Genomic DNA, 12,922 nt, shown 5'->3' on the forward strand with positions numbered 1-12,922 from the left:
CACTCCACAGACACGTGTACCCTTAATGTAGTTCTCGGAGATATTCAGCGTGACACAGTGTGACAAGGCTGACCCTTTGAATTACAGGTACAACAGAAACAGGAAGTAAGAGTGAGAGAAAGTTGTGGTGGAAGAGTACAGCAGGGTTCGGCACCATCCCCTGCCGGAGCCTCGTGGAGCTTTTAGGTGTTTTCGCTCAATAAACACTCACAACGCCCGGTCTGGGAATCGAAACTGCGATCCTATGACCACGAGTCCGCTGCCCTAAACCACTGGGCCATTGCGCCTCCTCACACACACACATACATACAAACATACCCGTGCAGTTTTCTCTATATTTCTACCCCCTACTTCCTTCACTGCGCTCCGACCAGACCTATCTAGCCACCCAACCATAAACATATTTCAGTCAACCATAGAAAGAGATGTATGAAAATAATTTATAATATGTTCTTCCCAAATGAAATATCTATGTTTAAATTTTTTTTTTTTTTTTTTTTTTTATTGTCGCCCGTTACAGGTCAACAGAGGTCACGCATGCTGGCCACATTGTTTAAAGATGAGCGTTGTCAACGGTTACCTGCCTATAACATACTGGAGAAAATGTGAGTGTTGTTACTATTTTTGTTTCTTTGCCCCCCCCCCCTCTCCACAAACACACACAATATGGTCCCAGTAAGACATAGGCAATTTAACCCTTTTGTTACCGTATTTCTGTTGTATAATGCAGACTTTATTCTTTCGCTTTTTTTTCAGTCATTTGACTGTGGCCATGCTGGGACATAAAAGTTTTGATGGAAGATTTTAATCTGGTTTTTGTAATTTGGTTTACAAGATTCTTTTATGAGAATTTGGATTTTTAATAAATGAGTGGGATTGAACCAGCGTGTGTTAATTATATTGGCATAATAACTCTCCCTAGACACAACAAAGTTTCAATTTTGATCATCATCATCATCATCGTTTAACGTCCGCTTTCCATGCTAGCATGGGTTGGACGATTTGACTGAGGACTGGTGAACCAGATGGCTACACCAGGCTCCAATCTGATTTGGCAGAGTTTCTACAGCTGGATGCCCTTCCTAACGCCAACCACTCCAAGAGTGTAGTGGGTGCTGTTACATGCCACCGGCACAGAGGCCAGTCAGGTGGTACTGGCAACGGCCACGCTCAAAATGGTGTATTTTATGTGCCACCTGGACAGGAGCCAGTCCAGCGGCACTGGCAACGATCTCGCTCGAAAGTCTTTACAAGTGTCAGAAAGGCGACGCTGGGCACAGGTGCCATCACGATTTCGCTTTCGCTTGCCTCCAACAGGTCTTTGCAAGCCGAGTTTCATGTCCAATGAAGAAGGAAAGGTATGCATAAGGAAATTTCTATCATAGAACTTGAAACAGGTTCAGACAGGTTGATATCAAAAAGGTTAAAGAAGCTATCAACCTACTTGGTCATACGAGACTCACTCACATCTCCTGAAAGTCTATATAGACAGGACTCAGGGAATCTCTCTGCTATCCATGTTCTCTAACACAATCAGAGTATAGTCTATATTACATAGAGAATTTAATTCTTTTGTTACCATATTTCTATTGTCTAACACACGCTCTGTTTCAATTATTTTTGTGAACATTGAAGAATAACTTTGTCATTATCACGCTAGTGTATAGAACATAAATTAACATGAAATTTTGGTGGAAGGCTTTAATTTAGATCACTTTAACCCTTTTGTTACCATATATGTATTGAAGTATAATGCTTTTGTTTCAATTAATTTTGAAAGTAATGTTGAATTTAGTTAAAGTATATTTGCCATTGAGATGGTGTTTGGGACTTAACCTAGCATGAAAGGTTTTTGATGGAAGGCTTTAATTTAGATCACTTTAACCCTTTTGTTACCATATATGTCTTGAAGTATAATGCTTTTGTTTCAATTAATTTTGAAAGTAATGTTGAATTTAGTTAAAGTATATTTGCCATTGAGATGGTGTTTGGGACTTAACCTAGCATGAAAGTTTTTTGATGGAAGGTTTTAATTTAGATCACTTTAAAAAGTTTCTCTCCTCTTTATTGGCCCCCAACACATCAATATCTAGGAAAAACAACTGTTTTACTTACTCTCCTATAGTGGGTGTCTTCTTGTAACCTTAAAAAACAGATCATTTCCATACTCTTTCCTCCTACCCTCTAAATTACTTCCTGGTGTCTGTCTATTTGTCAGTATGTCTGTCTGTCTGTTCGTCTGTCTGTCCATCTATATATCTATCTGCCTCTCCATCCATCTATTTATCGGTCTGTCTGACTGTCTCCATCTGTTTATCAATCTGTCTGTCTGTGCATCTATCTGTCTGTCTCTCCATCTGTCTATCTGTCTCTCCATCTATTTATCAATCTGTCTGTCTCTCCATCCATCTATCTGTCTGTCTATTTATCTATCAATACGTCTGTCTGTCCATCTATTTATCTATCAGTCCATATGTCTGTCTATCTAGCCGTCTGTCCAACTATTTATCTGTCTGTCCATTTATCTATCTGTCTGTCTATTTATTTATCAATCTGTCTATTTATTTATCAATCTGTCTATTTATTTATCAATCTGTCTGTCCATCTATTTATCAATCTGTCTGTCTATCTATCTATCCATCCATCTCTCTCCCCCTGCCCTTCCTATTCACTGACCCCCTAATACTTTTCTCTTCCTTAGGTACTTGGACCGTATCATCCGAAGCAATGACCTCCAAGAGTTTTCTGAAATGCTGCAACAACACCAGAAAGCGATAACTGCTGATGGTGAGTTTCTGATTACTAGTGGTATTGGTGGTGGTGGTGGGAGTAGTGATCTGTGTATGTAGTGATGATATAGTAGTAGTAGTAGTAGTAGTAGTGTGGAGGCGCAATGGCCCAGTGGTTAGGGCAGCGGACTCGCGGTTTTGATTCCCAGACCGGGCGTTGTGAGTGTTTATTGAGCGAAAACACCTAAAAGCTCCACGAGGCTCCAGCAGGGGATGGTGGCGAACCCTGCTGTACTCTTCCACCACAGCTTTCTCTCACTCTTACTTCCTGTTTCTGTTGTGCCTGTAATTCAAAGGGTCAGCCTTGTCACACTCTGTGTCACGCTGAATATCCCCGAGAACTACGTTAAAGGTACACGTGTCTGTGGAGTGCTCAGCCACTTGCACGTTAATTTCATGAGCAGGCTGTTCCGTTGATCGGATCAACTGGAACCCTCGACGTCGTAAACGACGGAGTGCCAACTAGTAGAAGTAGTAGTAGTAGTAGTGTGAGAGCAGTGGTATTTGTGGAAATGGTGGTAGTATTTTGGTGACTGTTCTATTGTGTGTGCATATGTATAGTATGTATATGTGTGGAACCTTGGGCATATGTGTTCAACTGTGACTCCAGACTGGCCAGTGATTTGATGACCCAATACATGCAGAGATGTTTATGCTTTGGTATAGATTAGGTTGAAAGAAGAGGTAGAGATCAATGATGTTTGGGTTGTCTGAGTGCATCGGGCTCACAGTCATGAGGCAGTGAGTTTGATTCCCAGACCAGGCTGTGTGTTGTGTTCTTGAGCAAGACACTTTGTTTCACGTTGCTCCAGTTCACTCAGCTATAGAAATGATTTGCGACATCACTGGTGCCAAGCTGTATCAGCCTTTGCCTTTCCCATGGAGAGAGGAGGCTGTTGTATATATATATATATATATATATATGAATGTGAAAGCATGTGTATATATCTATACTAGACTACTCGTGACCCTTCGCGTCACTGGGAAACTCTGAGTTTCCTAGCAATGGAGTTTTGTTTAATGGGTTTTTCTTTTCCAGATTATTTCACATGCTTTCATCGAATATGACATTGAAATCATGCGTAAACGGCTCCTTTCCCCAGAAAAGGAAAGATTTGGCTGCTATTTCTTGCATGCTCTGCTACCACATAACAGGTATTTTGGGTCCTCTATCGCAAATAGCTGTTACGTGGTAGCAGGGCATGCTAGAAATAGCAGCCAATTATTGCAATAACTACTGCGAAACTTGTTTTGTTCCATTTGTATTAACATTTCAGGGTAAACTTAATTTATAGTATTTTTCCATTATGCATCAATTTGGCTGGGTAACATTGCAAGTAAGCAAGCAAGATTCAAACTAACTTTTAATGTATTATAGAGGTGGGGTGTATATATGAATGTGTGAGTGTGCTTATATATCTATTTAGCTATCTATATATATATATATATATATATATATATATATATATATATATATATATATATATGTGTGTGTGCATATATAATATATGTATGTATAATAATTAATCCCTTCTCTTATTGTCAGGCTCCACGATCCTCGACCGTGCTGTCATAGAACACAACCTGCTGTCAGCCAGTAAGCTATACAACAACATATCATTCACAGAGCTAGGGGCCTTGCTGGAGATTGAACCACTGAAGGTAAATTTTGTGTTTCTGTCTCAGCTACTCACTTCTCTCGCTCTCCGATTAAGCATTGTTTACTCATCCAAAATAATTCATCCTCATCATCATCATCATTTAACATCTACTCTCCATGCTGGCATAGGTTGGATGGTTTGACTGAAAACTGGTAAACCTGTACCAGATTCTGATCTGATTTGGCAAGGTTTCTACAGCTGGAGACCCTTCAATGCTTTTGTGAAACGATCGTAAGATAATTTAAAGCCTAATTCAAAATTTTTAAACTGATATATTTATTATTATTATATTATATATTTATCATCATCATCATCATCATCGTTTAACGTCCGCTTTCCATGCTAGCATGGGTTGGACGATTTGACTGAGGACTGGTGAAACCGGATGGCAACACCAGGCTCCAGTCTAATTTGGCAGAGTTTCTACAGCTGGATGCCCTTCCTAACATGCAAGTGGCTGAGCACTCCACAGACACGTGTACCCTTAATGTAGTTCTCGGAGATATTCAGCGTGACACAGTGTGACAAGGCTGACCCTTTGAATTACAGGCACAACAGAAATGGGAAGTAAGAGGGAGAGAAAGTTGTGGTGAAAGAGTACAGCAGGGTTCGCCACCATCCCCTGCCGGAGCCTCGTGGAGCTTTAGGTGTTTTCGCTCAATAAACACTCACAACGCCCGGTCTGGGAATCGAAACTGCGATCCTATGACCGCTACATATTTACATTAAATATAGTTTTAATACTACAATTACTCTACACATACTCTCTCTTTTACTCTTTTACTTGTTTCAGTCATTTGACTGTGGCCATGCTGGAGCACCACCTTTAGACGAGCAAATCGACCCCAGGACTTATTCTTTGTAAACCTAGTACTTATTCTATCGGTCTCTTTTGCCGAACCGCTAAGTGACACAAACACACCAGCATCGGTTGTCAAGCGATGTTGGGGGAACAAACATATACACACACATATATATATATACATATATATGACGGGCTTCTTTCAGTTTCCGTCTACCAAATCCACTCACAAGGCTTTGGTCGGCCCGAGGCTATAGTAGAAGACACTTGCCCAAGGTGCCACGCAGTGGGACTGAACCCGGAGCCATGTGGTTGGTAAGCAAGCTACTTACCACATAGCCACTCTTAAGCCTACATATATCTTTCTGATGAATTTTCTAATATTGATTTCCTGATATTAATAATAATATATTATATAAAATATATATACAATCGCTCATGTTAAATACATAAATAGTATTAATACTTTGATACAATAGAGCACTCAATATAAATTCAGTATATAATATTCTCATTGAATATATTTAACTAAAGATTTATATATATATGGGCTCTTGTGCGGGTGGCACATGAGATGCACCATTTTGAGCGTGGCCGTTGCCAGTACCCGCCTGACTGGCTCCCGTAGGATTTTCGAGCGAGATCGTTGCCAGTGCCCCTGGACTGGCTTGTGCGGGTGGCACATAAAAGACACCATTTCGAGCGTGGCCGTTTTCGTGCGGGTGACACGTAAAAGCACCCACTACACTCTCTGAGTGGTTGGCGTTAGGAAGGGCATCCAGCTGTAGAAACTCTGCCAAATTAGATTGGAGCCTGGTGTTGCCATCCGGTTTCACCAGTCCTCAGTCAAATCGTCCAACCCATGCTATCATGGAAAGCGGACGTTAAAAGATGATGATGATGATGATGTGCAGAGATACACACACACACACACACATACATATTGGTGTTAGGAAGGGCATCCAGCCTTAGAGACCATGCCAAATCAGACTGAAACTTGGGGCTGCTTTCGTTTCCTTCTTACCATATCCATTGGTTGGCTCGAGGCTACAGTTGAAGACACTTGCCCGAGTTGTCACTCAGTGGGACTGAACCTGAAAACTGTATGGTTAGGAAGCAAACTTCTTACCACACAGCCATGTCTGCGCACCTAATAAAACTGTTGTTGTTATTTGTGTTGCCATAGTTACTGTGTTTCTTTGTCATTCCAGGCTGAGAAAATAGCTTCCCAGATGATAACAGAAGGACGTATGTCTGGATCAGTTGACCAGATAGCATCGATTGTACATTTTGAAAGTAAGTATTGATCTCGTATTGATCTTGTGTTGATTGGTTAATCTGAGTTTGTAAAAACATAAAAGATTCCCTCCCTCCCTTTCAAATATAGCAGCCAAACCTGCCTCATAAAACACATAATTATATGAAGGTCAAAGCCTAGAGGAGAATCTCTCCACTTGCTTTACTGTTCAGAAATAGCTTAGAGTTGCAAATAGTTTCATGCTTTATGATACATTAGATTGGCAGGTTTATATGACCTGCCATGTATTTCCAAGCAATCTTTCAGGCTCAGTTCATTCTGTTATGGCTGTGAAAGTGAGGATACACTGGAGATACATGACATGTCATATCATCATCATCATCATCATCATCATCCTCATCATCTGTTGATGTCTGTTTTTCCATGTTTGCATGGGTTGGATGGTTTGACCAGAGCTGGCATGCAGGAGAGCTGTACCTGGTCCCAGTCTGATTTTGGCTCGGTTTCTACAGCTGGATGTCCTCCCTAATGCCAACCACTTTACAGTGTGTGCCGGATGCTTTTAACATGACACCAGCACAAGCACTTTTATGTGGTTCGGGCACAAGTGCTTTATACTCGGTACTCAGCACAGGGCTTTTGCAGGTCAATCCTCTTCATCAGGGGTGGCCTTAACACTTTTGCTGTAGAGAATGGGTCTTCTTTAGTGCAGCCAAATATCTTGGTCCTGTCAATTTAATGTATCTGAAAGTATGAAACTGTCTGTTGCTCTTGAAATTATGTGTATTAGATATGTCACATTAGCTTTTAAAATGGTGGGGCACAGTTATATGAGTGTCAGAGCCTACAGGAGAATCTTTATGCTTGCTTTACTGTTTAGAAATAGCAGCCAAGTCTCTATCAAATCATGTCCTACTATATTTTAAAGAGAGTAAGGTGACATAAGGTAATGTAGTCACGCTCGGATGGTGCTCTTAGCGCTCCACTGGCACGGATGCCAGTCATCGAATTTGGTTCAATCACGATTTCGATTTCACTTGCCCCAACAGGTCTTCGGAAGCAGAGTTTAGTGTCCAATGAAGGAAGGTTGGCATGGGTGCCAGTCATCGAATTTGGTTTGTCTTCGATTTCACTTGCCCCAACAGGTCTCCGCAAGCAGAGTTTAGTGTCCAATACATATATATATATATATATATATAATTTAGAAAAAACCCTCTATTAACAAATTCAACAATGAAAAATGTCATTCAAGACATCTAGAAAAGCAAATATACCACAAAAACCCGAATCTAAAAATCAATAAATTACACAATCAATAAATAGCAAATATCTATTTGCTAGTTATTGATTTTTAGATCCGTGCCAGTGGAGCGCTAAGAGCACCGTCCGAGCGTGACCATTGCCAGAGCAGCTGTCCGGCTTCTGTTCCGGTGGCCCGTAAATAGCACCATTTGAGCGTGATCGTTACCAGCATTGCCTTACTGTCACTTGTGGCGGTGGCATGTGAAAAAACATTCGAGCGAGGTCATTGCCAGTGCCGCTGGACTAGCTCCTGTGCAGGTGGCACGTAAAAAACACCATTTGAGCGTGACCGTTGCCAGTACTGCCTGACTGGCCCTCGACTAAAAGGTGGTGCTCCAGCATGGCTGCAGTCAAATGACTGAAACAAGTAAAAGAGATGCTTTTTCCAGTATATGTAGTCTCAGTTGTTGCTGTATGTTAGTAAAATATATATTAAAATCGAGAATTATAGAAATATTTGTAAAGTTACTGTATGACAAAACAGGAAATTGGAAGAGGAGAGTATTGTAGTTGACTTCAAGCATTGTGTATTGTTTTTTAAAGAATAAAATGTTTTGAATGGTACAACAATGCACTATAATACAAACAATAGGCTATATACCTGTTGTGATTTAACCATCCATTTTAGCCATCCATTTTAACCATCCATTTTAACCACCCATTTTAACCATCCATTTAACCATCCATTTTAACCATCCATTTTAACCATCCATTTTAACCATCCATTTTAACCATCCAATTTAACCATCCAGAATCTGATGACATTTCAGAATAAAATTCCTTCCTCAGATATCCCTAGGAATTGATGGAGTTGCTGCTATAATCGGTTATTCACCATTACACATGTTTCATTTGCTAATAGGAATTACAAAGTTGTACATGTTCGATTGATATGTATGTATGTATGTATGTACATGTATTTGATCCCTCTCTGACCCCTTTATCTTTCTCTTTCAGCCCATGAAGCCCTACCGAACTGGGACAAGCAAATCCAGAGTCTTTGCGTCCAGGTGAACCTTATTATTGAACGTATATCGGAGAAGGAACCCAACTGGATGATGAAGTACATGTGAAGCGACCACCTGGGTAGATTGGCAGAGGGGGGTGGGGTGGCTTGAAAAGAGTGTGGTGGTGATGGGGGTGGGGGCAGAGTGTTGTGTGTATGATTGGTGAAATAAATGTGTAGGGGGTAGACTGGTGAGGGTATGGTAAGGGGGAAAAGTGAGTTGGTGGCGAAGGTACAAATGGCTGTGGAAGTGGGGTACATTGGGGGTGGATTGAGGGTAGCTGTGTTGTGTGTATAACTGGATAGTAAAGAGGGTGGATTATTGAAAGCATAAAGGTACCTTGGGGCTGGGTAGCGTTGTAAGTACAACTGGATGGGTGGATTGGTCTGGTGATAGCTTGTGCTATAGTGTTGTAGCACCTTAGTCACCAATACTATAAACACCACTACCACCAACACTACAACCACCACCACCAATAACAGTAGTACTACCACCACTGCCAACAACAGGAGCACTACCACCACATCACCACCACCAATACAACCAACAACAGTAGTGCTACCACCAATACAACCACCACCACCACCACCAATAACAGTAGTGCTACCACTAATACAACCACCACCAACACTACAACCACCACCCACACTACACCCACCACCAACACTACAACCACCACCCACACTGCAACCACCACCAACACGACAACCACCACCCACACTACAACCACCACCAACACTACAACCACCACCAACACTACAACCACCACCCACACTGCAACCACCACCCACACTACAACCACCACCCACACTACAACCACCACCCACACTACAACCACCACCCACACTACAACCACCACCAACACTACAACCACCACCAACACTACAACCACCACCCACACTACAACCACCACCAACACTACAACCACCACCCACACTGCAACCACCACCAACACTACAACCACCACCCACACTGCAACCACCACCAACACTACAACCACCACCCACACTACAACCACCACCCACACTACAACCACCACCAACACTACAACCACCACCCACACTGCAACCACCACCAACACTACAACCACCACCCACACTACAACCACCACCCACACTACAACCACCACCCACACTACAACCACCACCAACACTACAACCACCACCCACACTACAACCACCACCAACACTACAACCACCACCCACACTACAACCACCACCCACACTGCAACCACCACCCACACTACAACCACCACCAACACTACAACCACCACCCACACTGCAACCACCACCCACACTACAACCACCACCAACACTACAACCACCACCACCATCAATAACGGTAGTGCTACCACCACCACTACTACCACCAGTACCAATAAACAGTAGCACTACCACCACGTCACCACCACCAATACAACCAACAACAACTACAGTCATGTCACCAGCACAATCAACACCATCACCACCACCAACACCACCGCCAACACTACAATCAACACATCACCAGGTGTCACTCTCTTCCCCAACACCCCCCACCCCCATTCACCACCAGATGTTGCAAAATTGGCTTATATCAAAATATCAACCAATTTATGTGGGGATGATGGCCTTGGTGGAGGGTGGGGGGTAGGAAGAGAAGGGGATGGGGGGGAAGTCAGATGGAGAAAACAGGGCTGGGAGGGTGGGTGGGGTGGGGCAAGGGTCTAGAGGATTAAAATTATCATTTTTATTATTAAGGCGGTGAGCGATATTTTGTCTGTCTTGCACATTCTGAGTTCAAATTCCGCCGAGGTCGACTTTGCCTGGGGGAAGAAATCAACAAAATAAGTACCAGTTGAGGACTGGGGTCGATGTAGTCGACTAGCCCCCTCCCCTCCCCCCCCCCAAAAAAATGTCAGGCCTTGTGCCTATAGTAGAAAGGATTATTATTATTATTATTATTGCCCCTTGTGGGCAGTAAAGAAATGTAATAATATTGACTTTTCATCATATTAAATTAATTTAAAAAAACAAAAAGGAAACAAAGCATTTCATGTATTTTTTTGTTGTTGTTGTTTTATTTCTGTTGTCATTGGTCTGTCTGTGTGTCTATACGACAGACAGACAGACCGACTGAATGACAGAAAGACAGGACAATGTTTGCTTCTGTGGACAAATTTTGATCTGTTTTCTGAATAAATTATAAATAAACCTTGACAGTTTTTTTTCTTTCTCTCTCTCTCTTCTGTATTCTTTTCCTCTATCCTTTCTCTACATTCCTCTCTCTTCCTCCTCCTACCCCCCTCTCTGTTTCTCGGTGCATTCTCATTGTTCAATCCTTTCAATGTTCTGATTACTCTGTCAAATGTGGTTCTTATTTATTCACATTGTTTTGAATTAACCATACACTATCTTTTAAATTTTAAATCTTGACAATGTGATTGTTTATTTTTAGAAGGACATTGTAGTATAGGTGTGAGGGGCCAATGTGTCCTTAAAACAATATTTGGGTGGTTTAACCCCTCCGCATTCAGGTTCTTCTGCCAAATGTAATCCTTATTTATTCACATTCATCATCATCATCATCATCACCATTTAATGTCTGCTTTCCATACTGGCATGGGTTGGACAGTTTGACTGAGGACTGGTGGAGCCAGAGGCTGCACCAGGCTCAATCTGATTTGGCAAAGTTTCTACAGTTGGATGCCCTTCTTAAGGCCAACCACTTCGAGAGTGTAGTGGGTGCTTTTTACATACCACCAGCACGAGGGCCACTCAGGCAGTTCTGGCAACGACCATGCTCAAAAGGTGCTTTTACCTGCTACCTGCACGGGACCCAGTCCGGCGGCACTGGCAACGACCACGCTCGAATGTTGTTTTTCATGTGCCCCCAGCACATGTGCCGGTAAGGCGACGCTGGCAATGATTACGCTTGAATGTTGGCTTTTCAAGTGTCACCGGCACAGGAGCCATCATCATCATTTAACGTCCGCTTTCCATGCTAGCATGGGTTGGACGATTTGATTGGGGACTGGCGAACCAGATGGCTACACCAGACTCCAATCTGATCTGACAGTTTCTACAGCTAGATATGTTTTGAATTAATTATGCTTTATCTCATAGCCTCAAAATTTCAATGATGTGGTTGCTTATTTTTAGAATGGCATTGTAGGGTAGGTACAAGAGGTTGGATCTGGGTGGTTTGAATATAAAACAAGTAAAATATTTAGGTCGTATATGGCCAGTTTAATCCTCTAAAATTCAAATTTCTCTATGAAATGTAATACTCATTTATTCACATTTTTGAACTAGAAAAGCACTCAGAGAGCACAGACATCCACCAAGCTCATTTTAAGATAGATACGCGAGTAAAATTACTAAAAGAGAAACGAAAATAAACATTGGAAACAGCAACACCACCATAGGTTACGTGCAAACGATGAATGTGTTTTCAAGGGAGATAATCAAAGAACGTAACATTGTAATACTTCATGTAAAGTAAATATAACAAATGAAAAATCCTTCAAGAATCCATAAAAATTCCCGGAACACTACCAAAATTTCATCATCTGTTCCTTGTGTCATTACCAACGTTTCCTGCAAGTTTCATCAAATACCGTTCACAACTTTTTCAGTTATTTTGCACACAGACGGACAGACAGAGGGACAAACAGACAAACCAACGCCGATGAAAACATAACCTCCTTCCTTGGCAGAGGTAATTGATCATACATTATCTTGTAGATTTAAGATTTTGACAATGAGAATGTTTATTTATAGAGTGACATTGTAGTATAGGTGTGAGGAGTCAATGTGTACTTAGAACAATATTTGGGCCAGGTATGGCTGGTTTAACCCTTTGGCATTGAGATTATTCTATCAAATGTAATGCTTATTTATTCACATTGAATTAATTATGTTTTATCTCATATCCTCAAAATTTCAATATAATTGCTTATATTTAGAATGACATTGTAGGGGAGGTGTGAGAGGCCAGATGTAAAAGTGTATTTAGGTCATATATGACTGGTTTAATCCTCTAGCATTAAGATTACTCTGTCAAATGCTAATTCATGCTTTAATGAAAAGTATTAATAATGGAGAAATGAATACTAACAGCTG

The 12,922-nt window shown here is 41.6% G+C and overlaps 1 protein-coding gene across 1 annotated transcript in view; it reads left to right on the forward strand.

The window, feature by feature from the left end:
• LOC106878970 (COP9 signalosome complex subunit 4) overlaps window positions 1-11,017 on the forward strand; it is a 26,576-nt gene extending 15,559 nt beyond the window's left edge. The window contains exons 7-11 of the mRNA XM_089345693.1: window positions 521-605; window positions 2,702-2,787; window positions 4,336-4,451; window positions 6,464-6,548; window positions 8,770-11,017. Coding sequence (XP_089201819.1) covers window positions 521-605; window positions 2,702-2,787; window positions 4,336-4,451; window positions 6,464-6,548; window positions 8,770-8,885 — 488 coding nt within the window. The 3' untranslated portion in view covers window positions 8,886-11,017. The remainder of the gene's footprint in view (window positions 1-520; window positions 606-2,701; window positions 2,788-4,335; window positions 4,452-6,463; window positions 6,549-8,769) is intronic.
• The last annotated feature ends 1,905 nt before the right edge of the window (window positions 11,018-12,922 follow it).

The sequence above is a fragment of the Octopus bimaculoides genome, chromosome 29 (assembly GCF_046866305.1).
Source record: "Octopus bimaculoides isolate indiv1 chromosome 29, ASM4686630v1, whole genome shotgun sequence".
NCBI lineage: Eukaryota > Metazoa > Mollusca > Cephalopoda > Octopoda > Octopodidae > Octopus > Octopus bimaculoides.